General features: G+C 42.8%; 1 protein-coding gene across 2 annotated transcripts; it reads right to left on the reverse strand.

Moving 5' to 3' along the window:
- Positions 1 to 2: 2 nt before the first annotated feature.
- On the reverse strand, positions 3 to 23,634 carry PARVB (parvin beta). 2 transcript variants are annotated; one of them, XM_069968096.1, is made up of 13 exons: positions 23,479 to 23,634; positions 15,436 to 15,525; positions 14,097 to 14,167; positions 13,084 to 13,186; positions 12,539 to 12,679; positions 11,344 to 11,459; positions 9,448 to 9,506; positions 7,244 to 7,263; positions 6,699 to 6,760; positions 6,540 to 6,608; positions 5,308 to 5,409; positions 2,924 to 2,996; positions 3 to 216 (listed from the first exon to the last, which is right to left on the reverse strand). In XM_069968096.1, exons 1-13 carry the CDS (start codon positions 23,591 to 23,593, stop codon positions 140 to 142), a joined length of 1,098 nt encoding a protein of 365 aa, XP_069824197.1. In that variant the 5' UTR covers positions 23,594 to 23,634; the 3' UTR covers positions 3 to 139. The 2 variants fall into 2 exon arrangements, with proteins under 2 accessions (XP_069824197.1, XP_069824204.1); XM_069968103.1 differs by lacking the exon at positions 23,479 to 23,634 and adding an exon at positions 16,197 to 16,328.

Here is a 23,634-nt window from a genome sequence, read left to right on the forward strand (position 1 = left end):
TTACATCATGTTGGATAAATCTCCCCCTATGTACGAAAAGTTTGGGGGATTCTCAGGATCGGGGCCCGACATTAGTGATAGACAATATGGTAGTGATATCCATAGAAGAAATGTGACCCATTTATACAAGGGGGGAGTCTCATTCGATGTTCTTGTACTTTGTAAACAGGTTGTATAACACTCTCATAGTTGACTTCAAATCCAGGTTCACAATGTCTGCAAATAAATGGGGAAAAAAGTCAGATGTTAAAAGGGGTTTAGTTTAGAAACGTCCCTAAAGTGGTACCGTCACTTATCCAAAGTTTTGAAGTGTGGCGCAGACATGTCAAAACGTTGACGGAATTCCGCGGCGGAACTCTCCCACCAGCCTACGTGTCGTACAGGCAGTCTATGGGAGGGCTCGCGCGCCACCTCTCTGCGCTAGGAATAATTGACACGTCGCATGGAGAGAAGAGGCGCAAGCCCCCTCGTAGACTGTATGACATGGAGGCTGGCAGAATTCCGCCAGTTTTACTTCGTGTGAACTGACCCTAAGGGGGTGAAGTGCTTGGTAGTGCGCTTCACTCCCCATCCTGACTCATACAATGGACTATAGTGGAATGAATGAGTCAAATTTAGTGTCTGAATGGGAAGTGGAGCAAGCTACCGCTCGATTCCCTCACCTATAACTTGTATTGGGTCTCAGGGACCCAATGATAGTTGTAGGTTGGTGCCTAAGACCCAGTGCACTCAAAACTTTTGATAGCATATCATGCCTTTAATAATAATCATCATATCACAGGGTCACAAGCAATCATGTGTGTTTTATGGTGAACTAAGGGCCCTATTACACGGGACGATTATCGTGCAAAAAATCGTTGAATCGTTCGCTGAAAATTCGCAGATCGCTTCGTGTAAACAGTCTTTCAAAGATTCACCCTATGTAAAAGATGGGCTAAGCAATCTTAAAAACGCAATATCGATTTTTCTAACAAATTTTCAAACAATTTTTCTAACAATTTATTTGTCTAAACGCTGATCGTTATAAAAACCAAATTGTTGCTTCAAAATCGTTAAACGATCGATTGGGCGAATTATCATAACGATTATCTTTCCGTGTAATATGGTGAATGATTTCAGGTTAACGATAAACAATCTTTGCGATCGTTTATCGTTAATCATTAAAAATCGCTCACTGTAATAGAACCCTAAGTGCTCAGTTTTCCTGCAGCGCCACCACAGGGGAAGCTAGGCATTACACAGTGTCCATTCACATCTGAGTCATTCAGGACAGGACAGGTCCTCCAGAGAGAGAGACGCTCTTTATAACCAGTCTGAGGATCCAGAATAGAGAATACCCTCTATTTAAGGGGTTCTCCTCCAGGACTAGAAAAAACTAGCTGTTTTCTTCCAAAAACAGTACATGTATATAAAAAAAAAAAAAAAAATTAATAATAATAATTAATTATTATATATATATATATACATATATATACACAACCATACACGCACAGTATCCATAAATTCCATCTATATCATATCCATGACAGATAATTCCAGGCCCAATGTCACAGGGATTTGTTGACAAACTTACAGAAAGTCAAGGTTATACCGAGAACGTATAGATGTAACCCTGACAACAGGGCCGGCCAATCAGGTGGCTGGGAGTTTAGCGTCCGCGCCTCTCAGGGGAAGAAGGAAATGGAATTGTGGAGCTTTTGTTGTGAGGAATGACGTCCATTATCACATTGATGTATAATCCTCGCCACCACAGGCCAACGTGCAAAATCATAATAATAACCCCAATCTATAGAGTCACTTTATTCCCGGGTATGAAGCCTCGACATAGACGGCATACTGACAGGGGGGGAATCACATGCCGATCTGGCAAATTACTAAGGATCAAAAACAAAAGGCATGTACGGAGCTGTTTCTTTTATTATATATGAGATAATGTGACGCTTAACCCTTTTAAGCCAATCTCGCTGAGAGAGCCTCTTATCCTTTTCCATCTATGGGCTTGTTTTTTGCGGGACAAGTTATACCTAGTGGCACCATCTCTTGTAAAACAAATTTAAAAAAAAATTTTTCTTAATTCTTTTATCAAGTCCCCCTAGGAGGTCTGTATAAGCATGTCTGCAATTGGGTATAGAGTACTCTGAAAAATTATTGTATTGCAGTGTACTCTCAGATCAGCTTTCGACCACTACGGCCTAGTACAACTTCTAGCAGGCTGTAATAGTAGATTTTACATTGTGTACATGGAGGCCTTGAAAAGGTGATTGCATGGTGTCAGTCAGTCACTGCAAATCAGGTCTAACCATCCATATGCTGCTCTCACCAGGTATGAAGAGGATTCAGCTCCTGAGCCCTCTCAAAACATACTTAATGCTGCCATGCCTGAAATATTAATCCCTTAAAAGGGGTACGATGTCAAATAAAATAAAAAAAAAAGCTCTCTTTCAGTACTTATCAGCTGCTGTATGTCCTGCAGAAAGGGCTGTATTCTCTCTAGTTTGACACAGTGTTCTTTGCTGCCACCTCTGTCCATGTCAGGAACTGTCCAGAGTAGTAGCAAATCCCCATAGAAAACCCTCTCCTGCTCTGGACAGTTCCTGACATGGACAGAGGTGGCAGCAGAGAGCACTGTGTCAGACTGGAAAGAATACACCACTTCCTGCAGGACATACAGCAGCTGATAAGTACTGGAAGACTTAAGATTATTATTTATTTATTTTTTTATAGAATTTACATTATAGAATTTACAAAATTTGTACAACTTCCTGATACTAGTTGATTTGAAAGAAAACAAAATGCAGGAGTACCCCTTTAATTCTCAATGACAGATACATAAAAGGTAGTTCCTCCTCAGTGTCTTAAGCCAGATAAGTTTAAAATCAGGTCCAATTTATACTATTATACATAATTATTTAGAAATCCATACCTTCCGGCCTTGCTTTTGGCCTCTTCAGACCTCCGTCCTCCATCAATTCAAAGGCAAACGTGACATTGTGGACCTGCGTAGAGACAAAAGATGTTTGTATATGGTGACTCATGTGAGACCATAAGCGGAAAGTTTGGCAATGACACCTGTCTGAACCCATCCTAATGTATATAGAGTATATAGTAAAATAAAGCAGATTCCTTCACCATAGTGTTATCTGCAGACATCACCATGCTCTCCTCCCAGAACACACCTCATCTTTTGTTAAACCTCCTGGAAATGTAGGAATAAATTGGCAACTGGGCGTTACCAATTCACCAGCAGGTGTAGCTATACAGTCTGACATGATCACAAGTGAATGGAAGAAAAGATGGTCCAAACTTGCTATTTTTAAGTTTTAGAAAAGTTGAGGACTAATTTTTTGTTATTATTAAAGGGAAGCCCTTTTAAATTTATGAAAAATTATGGTCAGACAACCCCCTTAAAGGGAATTTGTCACATTAAAATGTAGCCCAGTCTGTTAACATAATGTTATAGAGCAGAATGAGCTGAGCAGATTGATATATAGTTTTGTGGGAAAATATTCAGTAGAACTTGTAATATATTGATCAAACCCCCTGCTCTTTTTAGGCTTAGGAGTCCAGTGGGCGGTCCTTATGAGAATAAAGTGTGCACACAGATATCACTGTGTTACTAATTAAGACCACCCACTGGGTTCCTAAAATCAGAATTCAATCAATAGGAATCAAGTGGGCAGTCCTAGTCACTAACTGACAGTTATATCTCTATGCATGCTTACACAGAGGCTGTCACTTATTGATTAGGACCGCCCTCTGGACCTTGGAAGGAAGAGAGGTTTAGATCAATATATTTCAGGTTCTACTAAATCTTTTCCCACAAAACTATACATCAATCTGCTCAGCTCCTCCTGCTTTATAACATGGTGCTGACAGATCAGACTGTATTTTCACTTTCCCAAGTTCCCTTTAAATCACGAAGAAGAAGAAAGCAGAGGACGTGAAACAAAGACCAAACGGAATATAAAATAAGATGGAAGACTCTGAAGCACCACTTCACAGTTCACCGTAATAAGGAGATTAATGTGATTTTCCTGCCAGCGTTCGGTACACAGCCCGCCGCCCGGCACTTACCGTGATGTCTGATTAGGTAGTCACACGCCGAATGTCAGGTTTGACAAATTAAAATGTCATCTTCCGACTTATGAAAGTTTGATGCCGATTCGTAATCATAAAACAGTGGTTACGGGGGGAAATATTTCATTTACATTTATAATTTGTTTTACATTTTTTATAAGTGTTTCCAAAAGATGTGCAAATACGAAGTCAAGGAAATTGGCCTTCTGGTAGAGAGAGTTTCGGAGGTAAGTATCAGCAATTTTTTACGAATCAACCTTAAATTACCTTTAATTCTTCACTAGGTACTCTCCAGAGGTCCTTATATCCATAAGTGTAGTCACTTTTTCCTATCCAAGTCCAATCTACTAAAGCCGGAGCACATCTGGGGGAGGAAGATGGGGACCTACTGCCTATATACTTATTCTTTGCAGGGAGCTCCCCACCTAGCACTGGCTGTAGGAAAGCTGTTCACAAGGATCCCACTGGGTCCTAATGTCCATAAGTGCAGTCACTTTTTCCTATCACAGACCAATCTACTTAAGGAGGAGTACATGTGGGGGAGGAAGACGGGGACCTACTGCCAATATATTTTTTTCTGAGAAAATGTTTAGCTTTCTGCAAGCTGATTTTTTATAGTTATGGGAGCTGTATTAATCCCTGTGCAGGAAGCTCCCCACCTAGCACACGGGTCCTAATAACCATAGGTGTTTTCACTTTTTCCTATCCTAAACCAATCTACTAAAGCAGGAGCACACATTGGGGAGGAAGAGGGGGACTTACTGCCCATACACCTATTAAAAGAACACGTTTATCTTTCTGCAAGCTGATTTATTATGATTGTGGAAGCTGTATCAATCCATGTGCAGGGAGCTCCCCACCTAGTACTGGCTGCAGGTTGGCTGTGCACAAGGTACTCCCAATATCCATAGGTGTTGGCACTTTTATCCTACCCTAAACCAATCTACTAAAGCAGGAGCACACCTTAGGTGTATAGGCAGTAGGTTCCCTTCTTCCTCCCTATTAAAAGTAAATGTTTAGCTTTCTGCAAGCTGATTTAATATGGTTATTGGAGCTTTATAAACCCCTAGTATTGACTATAGGCAGGTAAAATATGACCACTTAAAGGGATTATCCCAACGTGCAGACAGTTTCCAAAAAGTCTAGCTGAATGGTTAATGCTATAATAGACAATATACCTCAACAGCAAAGTGACACCAAGCTATACAGTTACTTCTTTTTACCGCTTACCTTCTGATCAAACCCTTCTGGGGTCAGAAAGAAGTTGTGTAGTGGGACAAAGTAGTTCTCCAGAAGTCCCATAAGGAGGACAAGGTAAACTCCATCTGCAAACTGGGGACACAAGGACAGGAAAGAGTTGAGCAACTTTACAGTTCAAAGTATCAACAAGGGAATGGGGCTGAGCTGCAATACCGGATACTGCCATGGACAGGTGTGGCGCTGTTTTTTAGAAGAAAGCAGCTATGATATTCTACACCTGGATGACCCCTTTAAGGGCTCACCATGAGGGGTAATCCAGGCTAGGGGTATTTATCGTGTATGGCCGATCCGGGACCCGGCGATGGAACCGGGGAGGTAAATGACCGTCAGCGTCTATATCCAGCCCCTCCCTGGCCATACACAAAAAATACCCCTAGCCCGGAGTACCCCTTTAAACTAAAAATTCCTATGTCTATGGTCAGCTTAAAGGGTTTGTAGTTGTTATGCAGATCAAAAAGTGACATCTCCTGCTCCCTCCCCCCAGTGATAAGTCTGTAAGACATTTAGCTTCCCTGCAGCGCCACCACAGGTAAAATGAAGCATTACACAGTGCCCTTTTGAATCAATGGGTTGTCTGTGCAATGCAGGACAGGATAGGTCCTCCAGAGGAAGAGACACTCTTTGTAACAGCTCTCTACTCTGATTAAAGAGACCCAGCCTCCTCCTTTATGAAGTCAGAATTCCATAATGGGGTATGAAATGGGGTCTGAATTTTAAAATCTCAAGTCTTCCAGTACTTATTAGCTGCTGTATGTCCTGCAGGAAGTGGTGTATTCTCTTTCCAGTCTGACCCAGCGCTCTCTGCTGCCACCTCTGTCCATGTCAGGAACTGTCCAGAGGAAAGGTTTTTTATGTGAATTTGCTACTACTCTGAACAATTCCTGACATGGACAGAGGTGGCAGCAGAGAGCACTGTATCAGACTGGAAAAAAAATACACCACTTCCTGCAGGACATACAGCAGCTGATAAGTACTGGAAGACTGGAGATTTTTAAATAGAAGTAAATTACAAATCTATGTAACTTTCTAACACCAGTTGATTTGAAAGAAAAACATTTTCACTGGAGTTCCCCCTTAAATCAATGAACTTCAGCTGCAATACCACATACAGCCTGTGAACAAATGTGGCACTGATTTATTTTTATTTTTTTTTATTATGCAAAATAGGGAAGTAGTAAGGCACTTTAGAGTTTACACCTTACCTGAGTCTCCAGCTCTGTGACCTCCAGGTTCAGCTTATTCAGATGCTTATTCACAAACGTGATGAGGGACTGCAAATAAAATGATGACATCATGAGAGCGGCCATTACATCATCAGAGGAAACAGAGCAGTACGGATGGCAGGATGAGAAAGCACTCACCTTCTTAACAACACTCAGCTTATCCGGAGCGTGGTCAAAGAGGGTGTCAAACGCATCGCGCTCTGAAAGGAGACAGGACCAACATTCACGTATATAGGGGGAGATTTATCAAGCATGTTGTAAAGTGAGACTGGCTCAGTTGCCCCTAGCAACCAATCAGATTCCACCTTTCATTTTCCAAAGAGTCTGTGAGGAATGAAAAGGGGAATCTGATTGGTTGCTAGGGGCAACTGAGCCAGTTTCACTTTACACCATGTTTGATAAATCTCCCCTATTGTCTCTATATACATTATACTAGATGCCAACAATGGATGATAAGAACATCCCATGTTGTGCTATAGTTCCCTCCGTCTCCAGTATATGATCGACCTCACTCATCTCAATCTGCTAAAACTGGTAGAAAACTACAAATCCCAGCATGCCGTGACATGAAAGGGAAGTAGTTTCCAAAAGTCACAGACTGGCGATCCCTTTGCAAAGTGCAAATAAAAAAAAAATAATAATAAAAAAAAAGAAAACGCTTAAAAATAAAAATTTTTACTCACCAAATTTTCCCATCATCATTCTATAAAGAAGAAAAAAAATAAAGGAAATTAATAAAATGGTAACAATAATATGAATATCATTAAACTTGCTGCAGCTCAGCCCCATTGAAGTGAACAGGACCAAGCTGCAATACCAGGCACAGCCACTATAAAATATACGGCGCTGATGCCTCCTGTGCGACCCCCACCGATCTATAAGCAATGGCCTGTACTAGGTTCTAGAAAACCCCAATTTGAAAATAGCTGTTTTTATCCAGTTTTTAGTTCTAATGAAGTGACTGGGGCAGAGTTGTAATACCACACACTACCTGGGGACAGGGGTGACACTATTTTTTTTAGAGACAGCAGCAATGTCTATCAAATTCTGTATAACCCCTATTTAAAGGAATACTTAAGTGCCAGATGTAACAGTACAGGGGTGGAGCATAAAAAAATTGTTAGAATTAATATATGACCCCTATTTTTCCAATAGTGGCATTTAGCACCACCTTATGTTATATATTTCATTAGCTTAGCCAACATGTGATATAGTGTGTAGGTGGCAGATATCCAATCTAAAGCAACAAAAGACTCCCTTACTACCTACTGGGCTCCTATATTACACATGTGCTGTGCTCACCCCTTCCAAGCTCCCCAAGGCTCCAAGGGTGCACCTTGGCTAAGGTTTTTTTTGGCTAATACCTTTTAAATAAAAAACAAAACAGTTCTTAGGTTTACATAATTTTATATTAGTAGTTTATAAAAATATTTTAAATACTGAATTACTTCCTTATTTTGCACATGTGCTCTGCCCACCTCTGCTAAGCTCCCCAAGGCTCTTAGGGTGAAATTTAGCCATGGGGGTGAAGTTTGTACATTTTAAATTAATTACATGAAAAAAGTTTAATATTCGTTTATCATTTTATATTTGTATTTTACCAAGCTCCCCAAGGCTTTGAGGTTGTAGCTTAGCCAACGGGACAGAGCCTTAACTTTTTAAATCAATTATTTTATTTTTATTAGTTTATAATTTTATATTAGAATTTTTTTAAAGTATTCATTTAAAAATACTGAACAATTTCTTCCCCATTTTGCCTATGTGCTGTGCCCACCCCTGCTAAACTCCCTAAGGCTCTGAGGGTGCAGCTTAAACATTTTAAATGAATGGAATTTAAAAAAAGTTTATAATAAGTTTATCATTTTATATTCAATTTTTTACCAAGCTCCCCGAGGCTCTTAGGGTGCAGCTTAGCCAACAGAGCAGAGCATGTACTTTTTAAATCAATTGAATATTTTATTATTTGTTTATATATATATATATAAACCAACTATTAATTTAAAATAATGAACAATTTCTTCCCTTTTTGGCTGTGTCCACCCTTGCTTAGCTCCCCAAGGCTCTGAGGGTGGAGCATGATTTTAAATAAATTTAATTAAAAAAAAAGTTTATTCTTTTATATTAGTATTTTTAAGAAACATTTGGATATACTGTAGTTTGGATATAGATATATATAATTATTTTTTTTTTTTTTTTCAAAAATAGTAGGGCTGTGTTCTCGGCTCTGGATCCATCAGGTGTGTGTGACATCATCCTTCTGGGGGTGATGAACACACAAGATTGGCCATCTCAGCGTGACCGGACCCCATTAATAGTGACAGCGGTAAACAAGGGGCTCAGCTCCGAAGCTCTGGGCAGAAGGCAAAGTCTCTGTATTAGGAGCGGCCGCCAGCAGCAGCAACCTGTGGATGTCATGATCCAGCTCCCACCTCCGGATCACCGCTCATCATTACCGAGCCTCGGCTGACTGGAGATTAGTTAAAAAGCAATTATATTTAAGTCATGTCTCACTGCTCCCACTGTCTCATATCAGGCCACAATTTTCAGGCTGTCAGTCACGGCAAGGCCCGTATTATTAGTTGTATGTAAAGACTCTGCGGGACAAATACATGAGAGGAAGAGCGTGGGAGTCAGAATACACTGTACAGGCAGGATGGCAGCTCAATCCCATTCACGTCAATGGAGCCGAGCTGTAAGTTGCTAAGATATAGGAATAGCTTAGTGAGTGGACATGTGTATTACTATAAGCAGGGACACAGCTATAGGGGCTGCAGAAGAGATATATTATATATATATATATATATATATATATATATATATATATATATATATATATATATATATATATATATATATATATATGAACATATAAGACATTGGTGCTCACTCTGTGGTGGTCGTTAGCTCCTCGGTCACATGGTTCGTCTGCAGGAGGCCTTCTCGCTTCTGAAACACAAGGGAAAGAAGTTTTGAGAGATCCTACAACCACAAAGAGATTTCAGTGAAAAAAAAAATGTGGTGTATTCTTTCCAGTCGAACACAGTGCTCAATGCTGCCACCTCTGTCCATGTCAGGAACTGTCCAGAGCAGGAGAGGTTTTCTATGGGGTTTTGCTCCTGCTCTTGACAGTCCCTGACATGGACAGAGGTGGCAGCAGAGAGCACTGTGTCAGAATACACCAATTCCTGCAGGACATGCAGCTGCTGGTAAGTACTGGAAGACTGTATATTTTTAAATAGAAGTAAATTACAAATCTATCCCGCTAACCCCAACACCCTAGGAAGCTGAGACACGAGGAGCTGTTTGATATGCTTTTCCAGGCCACAGCTGCTCTCCCTATCCCCCGAGCCTTTCTGTAACATTGAGTTTTCACCGTTGTTTTTTTTTTCTTTCCCGTATAAATGACTTCAGCGCCAAACGGGGAGAAGATCTTACTCCAAGATTTTCATTTACTTTTAAGGTCCCCTCAGGAAAGTCATGAATCTGAATAGACTAGGACCAGCGAGAAAACAATTGAGATCCAGAAACCACAAGGCATTTCCAATTGAAAACCAATTTTAAAAAGCAATTTAACTGCGGGAACTATTGGCCGACTGATCGAACGTGCGCAGCGACCGAGCCCGGGACTTGGATTCCAGAGAGAATCCTACAGCTGATGTTTTCCCGTTGGCCTCTGCTGACACCTAGTGGTCATTTGTGAACATTGCTCATGTACATTTTTATACATGGACACAAAAAAAAATGAATTTAAAGGGGTATTCCACTCAAATATAACTTCTGATATGTTGCTGCCTATGGTGAGACTAACAATTCCTTCCATACTTGTTATTATCTATTCAGTCTCCTTCTCCCAGTTCTGAGCTACTGCTTTCTACTTATGTAAACAAGTCCCTGGCAGGCTGTATCTGCAACACTGTTGCTACTTTATAATGGTGGGAGGGTTATTCTGAGGCCAAGTTGCTGATGAACTCACTGTGATTAATCCTCCCAGCATAACAAAGAAGCTACAATGTTGCAGATAATGCCAGCCAGGGACAAGGGAAGGGGGAGGTGGATGACAGACAAAGAGGCTCACACACAGATTTTTGTGTCTTCAGCAGAAAGCAGCAGCTCAGAACTGGGGGAAGGAGACTGGATATATAATAACAAGTATGGAAGGAATTCTTAGTCTCAGCATGGGCAGCAACATATCAAAAGTTATGTTTGAGTGGAATACCCCTTTAAGAAAGATGACATATTGGGTATAGTCCATAGACTGAGATAACCCTGGAAGACTCTCCCTTCCCTTCCTTCCATACTTGTTGTTAACTATCCAGTCTCCTTCTCCCAGTTCTGAGCTGCTGCTTTCTGCTGAAGACACAAAAATCTGTGTGTGAGCTTTTCTCTCTGTCTCCCCCCTCCCTTTTGAGACAGCTCACTGGCTTTATCTGCAAAATTGTAGCTTCTTTGTAATGCTGGTAGGGTTAATCAAGAAGAGTTCATCAGCAACCTGCCCTCAAAATAACCCCCTTAGCATTATAAAGAAGCTACAATGTTGCAGATAAAGGCTGCCAGGGATTTGCTTACATTAGCCATCTCAGGGGGGAGAGGGAGACGGAGAGAAAAGCTCACACACAGATTTTTGTGTTTTCAGCAGAAATCAGCAGCTCAGAACTGGAGGAAGGAGACTGAATAGATATTAACAAGTATGGAATGAATGGAAAAACCCTTTAACCCTTGAAGTGAATGAGGGAAAATTAGCTTAAAAATGATCGTAGATTACATACACGTTGGTCTATCTTACCTTCACGACCACCACCTGCACAGATACATGCTCAGGAAGTCGAATGGGAGCTCGGAAATGCATGGCCAGCGCTACTAGAAGGTGCAGAATGGCAACCAGGTTCTTTCCGTGAATTGCTGCAAACAGAGTGAAGAATGGGTTATTTTGGAACTTGGGTTTTAGGATATTATATTACAAGTTACAAGGCAGACAGAATAAAATACGCTGAAGGGATATCCAAGTTTAAGTAACATAACTGCTTTCTCCCAGAAATAGCGCCACACCTTTTTTTCAGGTTGTGTGCGGTATTGCAGCTAAAGTGAATGGAGTTGAGTTGTAATACCACACATAACCAGTGGACAGGGGTGGCGCTGTTTTGTTTTTCTAATCCTAGATAATCTCCTTTTCTTCTGTTATCCTGTCCTATATAATATGTATTTTATATGTGTACTGAAATTCTGCCATTTTCCTCTTCCTTCTTATAGACTTGGTATTGCTGTAAGGCAACTGGCTGCAGCAGGAGCCCTCCCCCACTGTTTTGCTGGTAATAGAAGACCTAAAAACTCCACCCCCTTACATAAGCCCCACCCCTTGGTTATTGATTGGTCAAAGATGGAAAATTAACCACTGTATTTTCTAATAACAGGAGGACACTTATTTCTAGGCGTTATTTAAAGGAATAGTCAGCTCAAACATACTTTTGATATGTTGCTGCCCATGGTGAGATGAACAATTCCTTCCATACTTGTTATTATCTATTCAGTCTTCTTCCCTTAGTTTTGAGCTGCTGCTTTCTGCTGAAGACACAAAAATCTGTGTGTGAGCTTTTCTCTCTGTCTCCCCCTTCCCTTCTGAGACGGCTGATGTCAACAAGTACCTAGCAGGCTTTATCTGCAACATTGTAGCTTCTTTGTAATGCTGGGAGCACTTGTTTACATCAGCTGTCTCAGAAAGGAGGGGGGAGGAGGGGGAGACAGAGAGAAAAGCTCACACAGAGATTTTTGTTTCTTTAGCAGAAAGCAACAGCTCAGAACTGGGGGAAGGAGACTGAATAGATAATAAGTATGAAATGAATTGTTAGTCTTACCAAGGGCAGCAACATATCAAAAGTTATGTCTGAGTGGAATACCCCTTTAATCTAATTTGTAGATGGCGGTAGAACATAGAATATAATAAAATACGACAATATATAATGGCCGCCAAGTGATCTACTCACAATCAACGTTCCACCGTATCGTCCACCCCTGCGGCCTGAGAAATTCCTGTACGTCGTCCAGGATGGTCTGCAGCTTCTGTTTCTGTCCAATCTCAGACTGCGTCACCTCCGCCACGTTCAGTTTTCGGTCAGCCAGCTTCTCTGCAACAAAAATAGGACAAAAAATTGTATTCTTTTCCCGAAAAAAACAGCTCCACCCTTGTTTACAGACAATGGGGGAGATTCATCAAACATGGTGTAAAGTGAAACTGGCTCAGTTGCCCCTAGCAACCAATCAGATTCCACCTTTCATTTTCCAAAAAGTCTGCGAGGAATGAAAGGCGGAATCTGATTGGTTGCTTTTTTCCTGTGGGGGCACTGCAGAAAGATTGCTGCACAGTATTATCACATATGTCTGGGGTTCCTGGTAGCTGAATATTCTGTAAATATCTGGGGCCTGTATAAGTCTATGGACACTTTCCTGTCCATTCATCATTGCAGCTGCCATAAAGCAAACACACAGCCTTGCTTTACTGTCATTACAGCAAGTTCACAATTTTAGTCACCTAGAAGCTTCTGCAAGACTTGTCCGTCGTAAAAATCTTCCTCCAGGTTCTTCACGATTATCCGCTCCTCCACAAGGACTTCATTAATCCAGTCTATGAGGACCTGCGGAGACAGAGGGAGGTTACAGGTGAAGGGCACAGATTACAAAAAGGAAAGAGGTGATCACAACTGATTGGTTGTGATCCAAAGCCAGGAACGGATTTGAAACGTGGAGGATCAGAATTGTGGTTGTCACTTTTCATGGCCATGGACTGAATTATAAAACGATCTTAAAGGGGTACTCTGGGAAAAAATTCTTTCAAATAAACTGGTGTCAGAAAGTTATAAGGTTTGTAATTTACTTCTATTTTAAAACGTCCAGTCTTCCAGTACTTATCAGCTGCTGTATGTCCTGCAGGAAGTGATGTATTCTCTCCAGCCTGACACAGCACTCTCTGCTGCCACCTCTGTCCATGACAGGAACTGTCCAGAGCAGTAGCAAATCCCCATAGAAAACCTCTCCTGCTGTTCCTGATATGGACAGAGGTGGCAGCAGAGAGCACTGCGTCAGACTGGAAAGAATACACCACTTCCTGCAGGACATACAGAAGCTGATAAGTACTGAAAGACTGGAGATTTTAAAATAGAAGTAAATTACAAATCTAAAAAACTTTTTTTTTGACAGCCAATTATATGGGATTAGCCAATCCGAAACACACACTAAACATTTCTGTAGGAGCCCTTAGTACTCTGATGAGCTTATTTTATATAACTCGCTGTTTCTACAAGAAAGTGCCCATGTTTCTAAAACAGCGCCACTCCTGTCCTGAGGTTGTGTGTGGTATTACAATTCAACTTCAATGGAACTGAGCTGCAATACCCCAAAGCTAAGCAGAGAAGAAAGCAGCCATGTTTTTCTAAGCCCGGACACCCCCTTTAAGAGAACGAGAATGCCATACCAGACACAACCTGTGTACAGGTGTGATGCTCTTTTTTAAATATATTTCGCAGTATACACATACATAGTCCTCACCTTTATAAGTTCCTTAAACTTTGCTTCTTCCTTAGAGTTGGGGTCGATCATGGTCCGCTCCTCATTCTCCTCTGTGCGGTCAGAAAACAGAGAATCGGTCAGAGACACGGCAGCAGCCTCGGCCATGATGAGAAATGAGGACAAGAACATAAAACACCTTCGGAAAATATTCTTCCGCATCAAGTGACCATGGAGACATTTAGTTCCGGAATGGAATATATTGGTAACGAATATCAATGGGGAAGTAAAAAATAAATAAATAAAAAATTGCTGTATCTAATATCAGATAGGGATGCATACGTATACTGGGGATACGGCTCAACTGCAATACCAGGCACGGCCACTATTAAATGTATGGCGCTGTGTCTGGTAAATGAAGGAAGTCTCTTTAAATCGGCATGGTTTGCCATAAGCCAGACCCCACAGACCTGAAGTCTGTATACGGGACTTCATTGTCTATGGGGTTCCATAGTCTACGGGCGCCCGTCTGTCACACCATATGGTATATAGACATAGCGACTGAACTCTAGATAGTGAATTGAGTTGTTATCTAGCCACTTGGTGGACAAGAGACCTCCATTTCTGTCATCGGGGGAGGTTATGACCCCACTTGCGTCCACCTTGACCATGGTGAAGAGAAAGTTTGTATAGAAAGTCTAAGAGGGAGATTTATCAAATTGCTGTAAAGTAGAATTGTCTTAGTTGCCCCTAGCAACCAATCAGATTCCTCCTTTCATTTTGCAAATAGTCTGTGAGGAATGAAAAGTGGAATCTGATTGGTTGCTAGGGGCAACTGAGCCAGTTTCGCTTTACACCATGTTTGATAAATCTCCCCCTATAACTTTCCATAATTTTTATGAACCCCCTTCCACACATGGCGGTTGTGCCACCGACAGAGACAGAGGACCTCTTTCTACTTAAAGAATATGATCGACTAGGTTTAAAAAAAATCTCGAACATGCAATATCCAATTCTGCCACTAGAGGTAGCACCATTACAATAACTGTGTGCAGACTCTATATAGAAGTCGCCCTACCAGTGGCTTGCAAAACTACAACTCCCAGCATGCCCTGACAGCCTCGGCTGTCAGGGCATGCTGGGAGTTGTAGTTTTGATACAGCTGAAGTGGAATTACTGCCTCAATGGGGGAGATTTATTAAACATGGTGTAAAGTGAAACAGGCCCAGTTGCCCCTAACAACCAATCAGATTCCACCTTTCATTCCTCACAGACTCTTTGGAAAATGAAAAGTGGAATCTGATTGGTTGCTAGGGGCAACAGAGACAGTTTCACTTTACACCATGTTTGATAAATCTGCCCCAATATGTGTATACCGTACCGAGTAAGGTGTCCTCCGGGTGGATGTCGATGGTGCTCGGGGACATGGGGGCGTTGATGGCGTTTCTGCCTTCATCCTGGAGATCACTCACTGTGGGTACAAACATAAACCATTAAATTTAAAGGGAAATAACAAAGATGTACACCCATCCATACACATTTGATCTATTTAGGGACTGTGACGAGACGCAGCAAAAAAAAAAAAAAAAATCCCCTTTAAATCTTTTAAATTCAACTGGTGTCAGAAACGTAAAGAGATTTGTAATTTACTTCTATTTAAAAAATTCCAATCTTCCAGTACTTATCAGCTGCTGTTTGTCCTGCAGGAAGTGGTGTATTCTTTCCAGTCTGACACAGTGCTCTCTGCTGCCACCTCTGTCCTTGTCAGAAAGTGTCCAGAGCAGGAGAGGTTTTCTATGGGGATTTGCTGCTGCTCTGAACAGAGGTGGCAGCAGAGAGCACTGCGTCAGGCTGAAAAGATTACAGGACACACAGCAGCTGATAAGTACGGGAAGACTGGAGATTTTTAAATAGAAGTAAATTACAAATCTAAATAACTTTTCTAACACCAGTTGATTTGAAAGAAAAAGATTTTCGCCGGAGTACCTCTTTAAGTCAGTGTTGTGACACGGCCCCATAGCCCACTGTGCCCATCTGTATACTGTATCACACCATATGGTATATAGATATAGACACCCCCAGGGTGGCACCAACATTACAGCAGCTCCTAATCCCCCTTACCCCCACCCCAATCCTCCAAACCTGTCTCCGCAGCCCCGCTGGGGGTCTCCTTCTTGCGTTTCCTGCACAGGAGTCCGGACATGGTGGTCCCAGATTTGGGGACAGAAGAAGAAGGAGGAATAGAAGGGGCGTAGAGCCGGGTTATTTCTGACCGGGTGACGAGGACGCCTTGACAGGAGCCGGGCAGGTTGGAGGGGTCTGGACAGCTGGGATCCTGGCAGTAAAAGAGGAGTCGGGGGGGGGGGGGGGGGGGGCCGTCCAATGGCAGGAGGTATTATGGAGCTGGAGCGGCTGTGGTGGAGTACACAGGGCTGCAGGGAGGTGCAGACGACACAGTGCCAGGAGCGGTGCCAGCTGCTATGCAGTATAATCAGCGCAGGATGGGGAGGCTGTGCTCTGTGCCCACAAGCTCCTCTATGTAAACAGTAAGACGCCATGCTGGGACTGGTAAGTAAAGGGGGCTTAATGACCCCTTGGGATGGGGAACCTTCGGCCCTCCAGCGGTTGCAAAACTACAACTCCCATCATGCCTGGACAGCCGAAGGCTGTCCAGGCATGATGGGAGTTGTAGTTTTGCAACCGCTGGAGGGCCGAAGGTTCCCCATCCCTGCCTTAAAGTGAACAGGTTTGTCCAGATTGTTCTTTACAGGCATGGCATCAATTTTATAGGAAGGTACATGGGACCACAGCTAATAACTACCCTCACTGCCTTCCTAGAAGATAATGTGTGTATGTACCTTTAAGAGGAGGTTTGACGCTCTTGTGTGTTTGCAGTGTTTACATACCCCATACTTGTGCGTCTTTTTAAGTTGTCACTGTATACAGACATAGAAGTGTAAGGGGGTTGAAACCGCAAATGACCATCCCTTTGACAACATACACATTAAAGGGGTACTCCATTTATTATTAGGACCTATCCTGCAGGAAGTGGTGTATTCTTTCCAGTCTGACACAGTGCTCTCTGCTGCCACCTCTGTCCATTTCAGGAACTGTCCAGAGCAGCAGCAAATCCCCATAGAAAACCTCTCCTGCACTGGACAGTTCCTGACATGGACAGAGGTGGCAGCAGAGAGCACTGTGTCAGACTGGAAAGAATACACCACTTCCTGCAGGACATACTGCAGCTGATAAGTACTAAAAGACTGGAGATTTTTTAAACAGAGCTTCATTGTCCTGTGTCTTTGTGTCTTAATTATAGATTTTCTTTTTTCACCATTTTATTCTTTATCTCTAGCACACGTTGATTTGAATTTTTAATTTTTATTTTTTTGCTGGAGTACCCCTTTAAATGCATGTATGTACCTTTAAGAGAATGTCTGCTACTTTTCCTGTGTGTTTGCTTAAGGAAAATATACAGATGGCCACGGTGCCGTATTACAATACTGACTTAAAGGGGTACTTCAGTGAAAATCTTTTTCTTTTAAATCCACTGGTGTCAGAAAGTTATATAGATTTGTAATTTAATTCTATTTAAAAATCTCAAGTATTCCAGTACTTATCAGCTGCTGTATGTCCTGCAGGAAGTGGTGTATTTTTTTCAGTCTGACACAGTGCTCTCTGCTGCCACCTCTGTCCATGTAAGGAACCGTCCACAGCAGTAACAAATCCTCATAGAAAACCTCTCCTGTTTTGGGCAGAGAGTACTGTGTGAGACTGGAAAGAATACACCACTTCCTGCAGGACATACCGCAGCTGATAAGTACTGGATAACCCCTGTATGTGTATGTACCTTTAAGAGGGTACCTGTGTGTTTGCAGTGTTCATATTGACCCTCAGGGAACTAGCGGTATAGCACACTCAGGGGTCCCGGATAAGAGACCGCTATATACATTCGTTGAGAGTTGGGTAGAAACAAGATTGAGACTGTAACCACCCAGCGTATTGTGCCCCTTAATGCGATAGGGAGAGAAACCATCAAGCTTTCTGTGCCTCCTCACGAGAGGCGTACTAAGACGAGAATGGCAGAAGACTATTCTAGCCAGTTGAAAAGGCTGATAACAGAAAGCAATAGATGACACTACACACGATACATAAGGGCACCTCTCGGCTTTATGAGGATGTTCAGTGAAATTTCGGAGGAATATTAGTAACCACAAAGCGGGAGGTCACACCCTGTGGAGGTTTATGAGCCTCCACGTGACTCACATATGATGACTATAAAGAAAGCCAAGCAAGGATGGGCGTCTGCTGCTACCCACAATGCATCTCAGCAGCTGCGGAGGGCACCTCTGCCATACCACACACTCATCTAGCCGAACTGCTGCCATTTCCTGAAATACTCTGTGCTGCTGCGAGATTCTTTTACTCTCTGCCCTCAAGCTCCTTTCTCCTAGTCACATAGAGATCTGTCAATGCTTCTTCTACTACCAATGTGTTATTGCCTAGCTTATGCCAATTTCCTCTTATTACATAACCATCATGAGTGACCACCATAATGGTGCGTTTACACAGGCAGATTTATCTGACAGATTTTTGAAGCCAAAGCCAGGAGCAGACCATAAACAGGGAATGGGTCATAAAGGAAAGACTGAGACTTCTCCTCTTTTCAAATCCATTCCTGGCTTTGGCTTCCAAAATCTGTCAGATAAATCTGCCTGTGTAAACGCACCATAAGGGCCCTATTCCACCGGGCGATTATTGTTCGCATAATCGTTAACGATTAACGATCTCAAACGACTGCTATTGCGAAAGACCTGAAAACGTTCACTCATTTCCATGGAACGATAATCGTTACTTATGATCGTATTTGCGATTTCTTCGCAATTGCGTTCGTATCTACTGCGAACGACCGAACAACATCTTATTCAATGCAAACGATTTGTGAACGAGCAAGGATAAAAATAGGTCCAGGTCTTATAAAGCGATCAACGATTTTTCGTTCGGTCGTTAATCGTTAACTGCATTTCAACTGAACGATTATCGTTTAGATTCGAACGATTTAACGATAATCTGAACGATAATCGTCCAGTGGAATAGGGCCCTAAGGCTTCACGATCAACACAGCCCTCTCCTGAAATTCTCTGTGCTGCTGTGACACTGCAATATCAATGTCTTATCCTCTCCAATTACATATCACCGCCTCCCGCATAGGACACCTTACAACTCTGAGATGAATGCGGAGTAACAGCCTTCTCCTGACATCCTCTGTGCTGCTGTGGACCATCTTATTCTCAGACAATAAGCCCCATTCCTCACATAACATTACCCACATTCACACTGCATGAGTGGACAGGTCACGCAGCGTCCCACACGGTGAACACTCTCCTTAAATACTCTGTGCTGCTGTGAGTCATCTTATCCTCAGACAATAAGCCTAAGTGTCCTATTCCCCACTTCACGTTATATGTGCATGAATGTACAGGTCACTCAGCCTCCCTCAAGATCGACACGCTCCTCTCCTTAAATACTCTGTGCTGCTCCCCATTGGAAAGACATCTTACTTTTTTCTGGAGACGATTCAACCGACGTGACCGTAAGGGCGGACCACCGAGTTATGGTGGAAACTTCTCCAGTATTTCTATACTATCACCCCAACCCAAGTGACAAAGCAATGTGCCCATACTGTTTCCTGCAGATAGCGGCTTTCACTAGAACAGGCTAAACTGCGGGAAATGGCTGACCAATTTAAAGGGGCGGTACACCTAAAGAATGATAAGTTATACAAGTGCCTCTATAGGACAGTATATGTGTCCTGCCAAGGCCTGTCCCTTTTACAAATGGGCGTGCTTAGTCACCTTTATAGAGGTCATCATGCAATGCGGGTGAAGCTGAGATGTGAGCTATTGTGTGTTCCTCTGTGAAAAGTGTAGTCTGCAGCTAATTCACTTCAATGGGAGAGTGTTGTGGGCATGCTCTGTACCCTGTATTGGGGGTTATTGTGTAGGAAGGAGGGGTTGGAAGTAAGCTGTGGCCTCAGCTATTGTGAAAGGTGACATTTTATGGCCCATTGGGCGACTGCGGTCTTTGGTTTGTTTACTTGTAGGTGACAACACTCGATTATCGACCGATAATTGGCCTATGTAAAGAGAGGCCTTATAGCAGCCATATATATGGTGTCTGTCAGCCATCTCCTCCCCAGCACACATGAATGCTCAGCCCTATGTGCCACCATATGGTGCTACAGTATACAGAGGAAACATTGTACAGGCCTATCGGGAGACCTATTCCGCGTCCGTCCCGCACTGATGTGTAATATGGCCGTGTACATAAAGGCCCAAACCCTCCGCAGTGTACAGCTCTGTATGTGTGAGAGTTTATAGGCTGCCCCTCCCTGCCCCCAGGATGCACATTCCTCACACAGAAGCTGTCACTGGCAGCCAGTAACCCTTACTGTGCCGCCACCCTGTACAAACACCGACACCCTGGTGTCACCACCATACAAACATATCACACCGTATCCCATGGGGCTGGACTAGGTTTTATCGCCATGTTAGTACACAGTGGTTGGAGCCATCATGTCGGTCGACACCAATGACTTTTTGGCCTGTTTTAAACTTTCTGAATTTTTTTTAAAGGGGTTTGTCCACCTTTTTTTAATATATATTTTTTTATATATATTTGTATGTTTTTTTACATATGTCTAGAGATGAGCGTAAAGTTGTGTAAGTTGGTGTAAAGTTGAATTGTCTCAGTTGCCCCTAGCAACCAATCAGATTCCACCTTTTATTTTCCAAATAATCTGTGATGAATGAAAAGTGGAATCTGATTGGTTGCTAGGGGCAACTGAGACAATTCTACTTTACATCAGTTTGATAAATCTCCCCTTTATTAAAAAAAAAAGTAATGTTGTCTTGTTTCCACAGCTCCAACACAGCCTTATGCGTCTCCATGGTAACAGACCACAGGCCAGAGTGGAGTTCATCAGGAAAACAGGCCTTGTTGCCCATAGCAACCAATTAAGGTTTAGTTTCAAAAATGAAAGCTGCTCTGTGATTGATTGGTTGGTTGGTATGGTCTTAGGGCCCTATTCCACCGGACGATCATCGTTCGCATAATCGTTAACGATTTCAAACGAACGCTATTGAGAAAGTCCTGAAAACGTTCACTCAATTCCATGGAACGATAGTCGTTACTTATGATCGTATTTGTGATCGTTTTTTCTTCGCTATTTATTCGCTATTGCGTTGGTATCTACTGCGAACGACCGAACGACGTCTTATTCAATGCGAACGATTTGCGAACGTTTTGCAAACGAGCAACAATAAAAATAGGTCCAGGTCTTATAAAGCGATCAACGATTTCTCGTTCGGTCGTTAATCGTTAACTGCATTTCAACCGAATGATTATCGTTTAGATTCGAACGATTTAACGATAATCTGAACGATAATCGTGCGGCGGAATAGGGCCCTTAGAGCCCTTAGACTGGGTTCACACTGCGTTTTTTTTAACGGACAAAAAAAAATAGTGTCTGCAACGTTTTTGTGTCTGTCAAAAAAAAACGGATCCGTTTTGATCCGTTTTTTTTATAATGGAAGTCAATGGAAAAACGGATCAAAACGGATGCACACAACTGCATCCGTTTTTGCAATCCGTTTTTTTTTTTTTTTAAAAAACGAATAAAAAAAACGATTGCAAAAACACAGTACCGTATACGCAGCGTATTTACTGCTGCGATACGCAGCAGATTAGATCAAAATAACTGAACACAGCATCAAGTCTTCACTATCAAATCTGCTGCAGATCTGCTGCGTATCTGCTGCATATACGGTGTGTGTGTTTGTACCCTAATACATAACGCGATAATCGGACCCACCCTGAAGCCAGAGGGGAGCATGAAGAGGTAAAGGTATTTTTTTTCTACACAATCGTCAGTCGTGAATCACTATTAATGCGCAAGCAGCGGTCAAGACCAAAAGGGCCCTATTACACAGGGTGATAATCAGGCCGAATCAGCCGATCATTGCTCCGTGTAATAGAGACAACAATCAGTCGACGATTATCGGCTTATCATGCCTTTTGGTCCTGACCTAAAATCATTGGTCGCCGACCGAGCATTGTAATGTGTAATAGTAACGCGCGGCCAACGATTAAGTAAAAAAAAAAAAAAAACTGTATACATTACCTCCCCACAGCCCCCGGTGTTCTTCTGCCCTGTGCTCGCTTTCCGAAGGGTTTTTCCCGGTTCTTAGGGGAGCAGGGGGTTCTGGGAAAACCGGTGGGAGCCATATTGGTGTTGTCACCAGTTTTTCCCAGAAGCGGATAGATCTCGAAGATTTCACGATTTTCATAGTCACGTCTATCCACCAGATCACTGACTTCAAACTCGCAGCCCTCCGGCTAAAGCTCTGGCTGTCCAGGCACGATGGGAGTTGTAGTTTAGCACCTCGAGTGCCCTTGGAGACGACAAATTATAGGAGTCACGGCCAGATATATAAAACTCCGTCACATGTGTGCGAGGTTAACCCTATCCTGACTGCCCCATAAATCACTCCAGGGGGTCTGTACTGTGAATACCTATAAAGCATTGCTCAAGCCATTCCTTCCTGACTAACCCCATAAATCAGTCCCTTTAACCCATTCCTGCCTGTCAGCACAACCCATTCCTGTGCTCGCCAGCAAGGAAACAAACAATTCTTATCCAATCCCACCCTGGTCAGTCCCTTTAATCCATTCCGGTTCATAACACATTCGTCAGTCCCTTTAACCCATCCTTGTCCACAAAACACAGATCAGTCCCTTTAACCCATTCCCGTCCAGTCCCACACTTATCAGTCCCTTTAACCCATTCCCGTCCAGTCCCACACTATTGAACCCATCCTGGTCCACAACACATCAGTTCCTTTAACCCATTCCTGAACAGTCCTACACTATTCAACCCCTTCAATCCATTCCTGCCCACAACACATCGGTCAATCCCTCAAATCCATTCACAACACACTAGTCAGTCCCTTTAATCGATTCCAGTCCAGTCCCTCACTAGTCAGTCATCCCCGTTTAGTCCCAACAAACTAATCAGTCACTTTAACCCCTTGCTATCAAGTCCCACCCATCAGTCCCTCTAACCCTTCCCCGTCCAGTAACACACTGGTGCCTTTAACCTACTCCTGTCCGGTCGCACTCATCGCCCCCCCTTTAACCCATTCCTGCCTGGTAGCACATTAGTCAGTGCCTTTAACCCATTCTTTTCCAATCAATGTAACCCATTCCCACCTGATCCCATTAGATAACCCCCCTATACACACAAGCACTTTTCCGTTATCCTGTTGCCCTCTGACCTTGCCCTATCTAACCTTAGCATGAAGACCTGTACCCCTTAACCCCTTCCCTCCTGCACTGATTTGTCATGATGCCCCCCCTCTCTCACCTTCTCTGGCTTTCTTCTTCCTGACCAGGGTGCCCCCCAGCTTGCCCAGGAAGGACTCATCCTTCTTCATGCGCTGCCCCTGCAGGGTGGGAGACCTGAGTGGAGTGGCTGACATCTTCTCCCCCTGGGTGAGTGTGAGTGGGGTGGGAGGCTTGT

This window comes from Dendropsophus ebraccatus, chromosome 1 (genome assembly GCF_027789765.1).
Source record: "Dendropsophus ebraccatus isolate aDenEbr1 chromosome 1, aDenEbr1.pat, whole genome shotgun sequence".
NCBI classification, from domain to species: Eukaryota; Metazoa; Chordata; class Amphibia; order Anura; family Hylidae; genus Dendropsophus; species Dendropsophus ebraccatus.

Bases quoted from the DNA above. Each gene is read 5' to 3' on its own strand.
- PARVB (XM_069968096.1), bottom strand. From the start codon at position 23,593: ATGTCAGCCACTCCACTCAGGTCTCCCACCCTGCAGGGGCAGCGCATG. The intron at 15,526-23,478 runs GTGAGAGAGGGG...TTGTACCCACAG, and splicing joins GAAGAAGAAAGCCAGAGAAG to TGAGTGATCTCCAGGATGAA. The intron at 6,609-6,698 runs GTGAGTGCTTTC...TTTTATTTGCAG, and splicing joins AGCTGAGTGTTGTTAAGAAG to TCCCTCATCACGTTTGTGAA.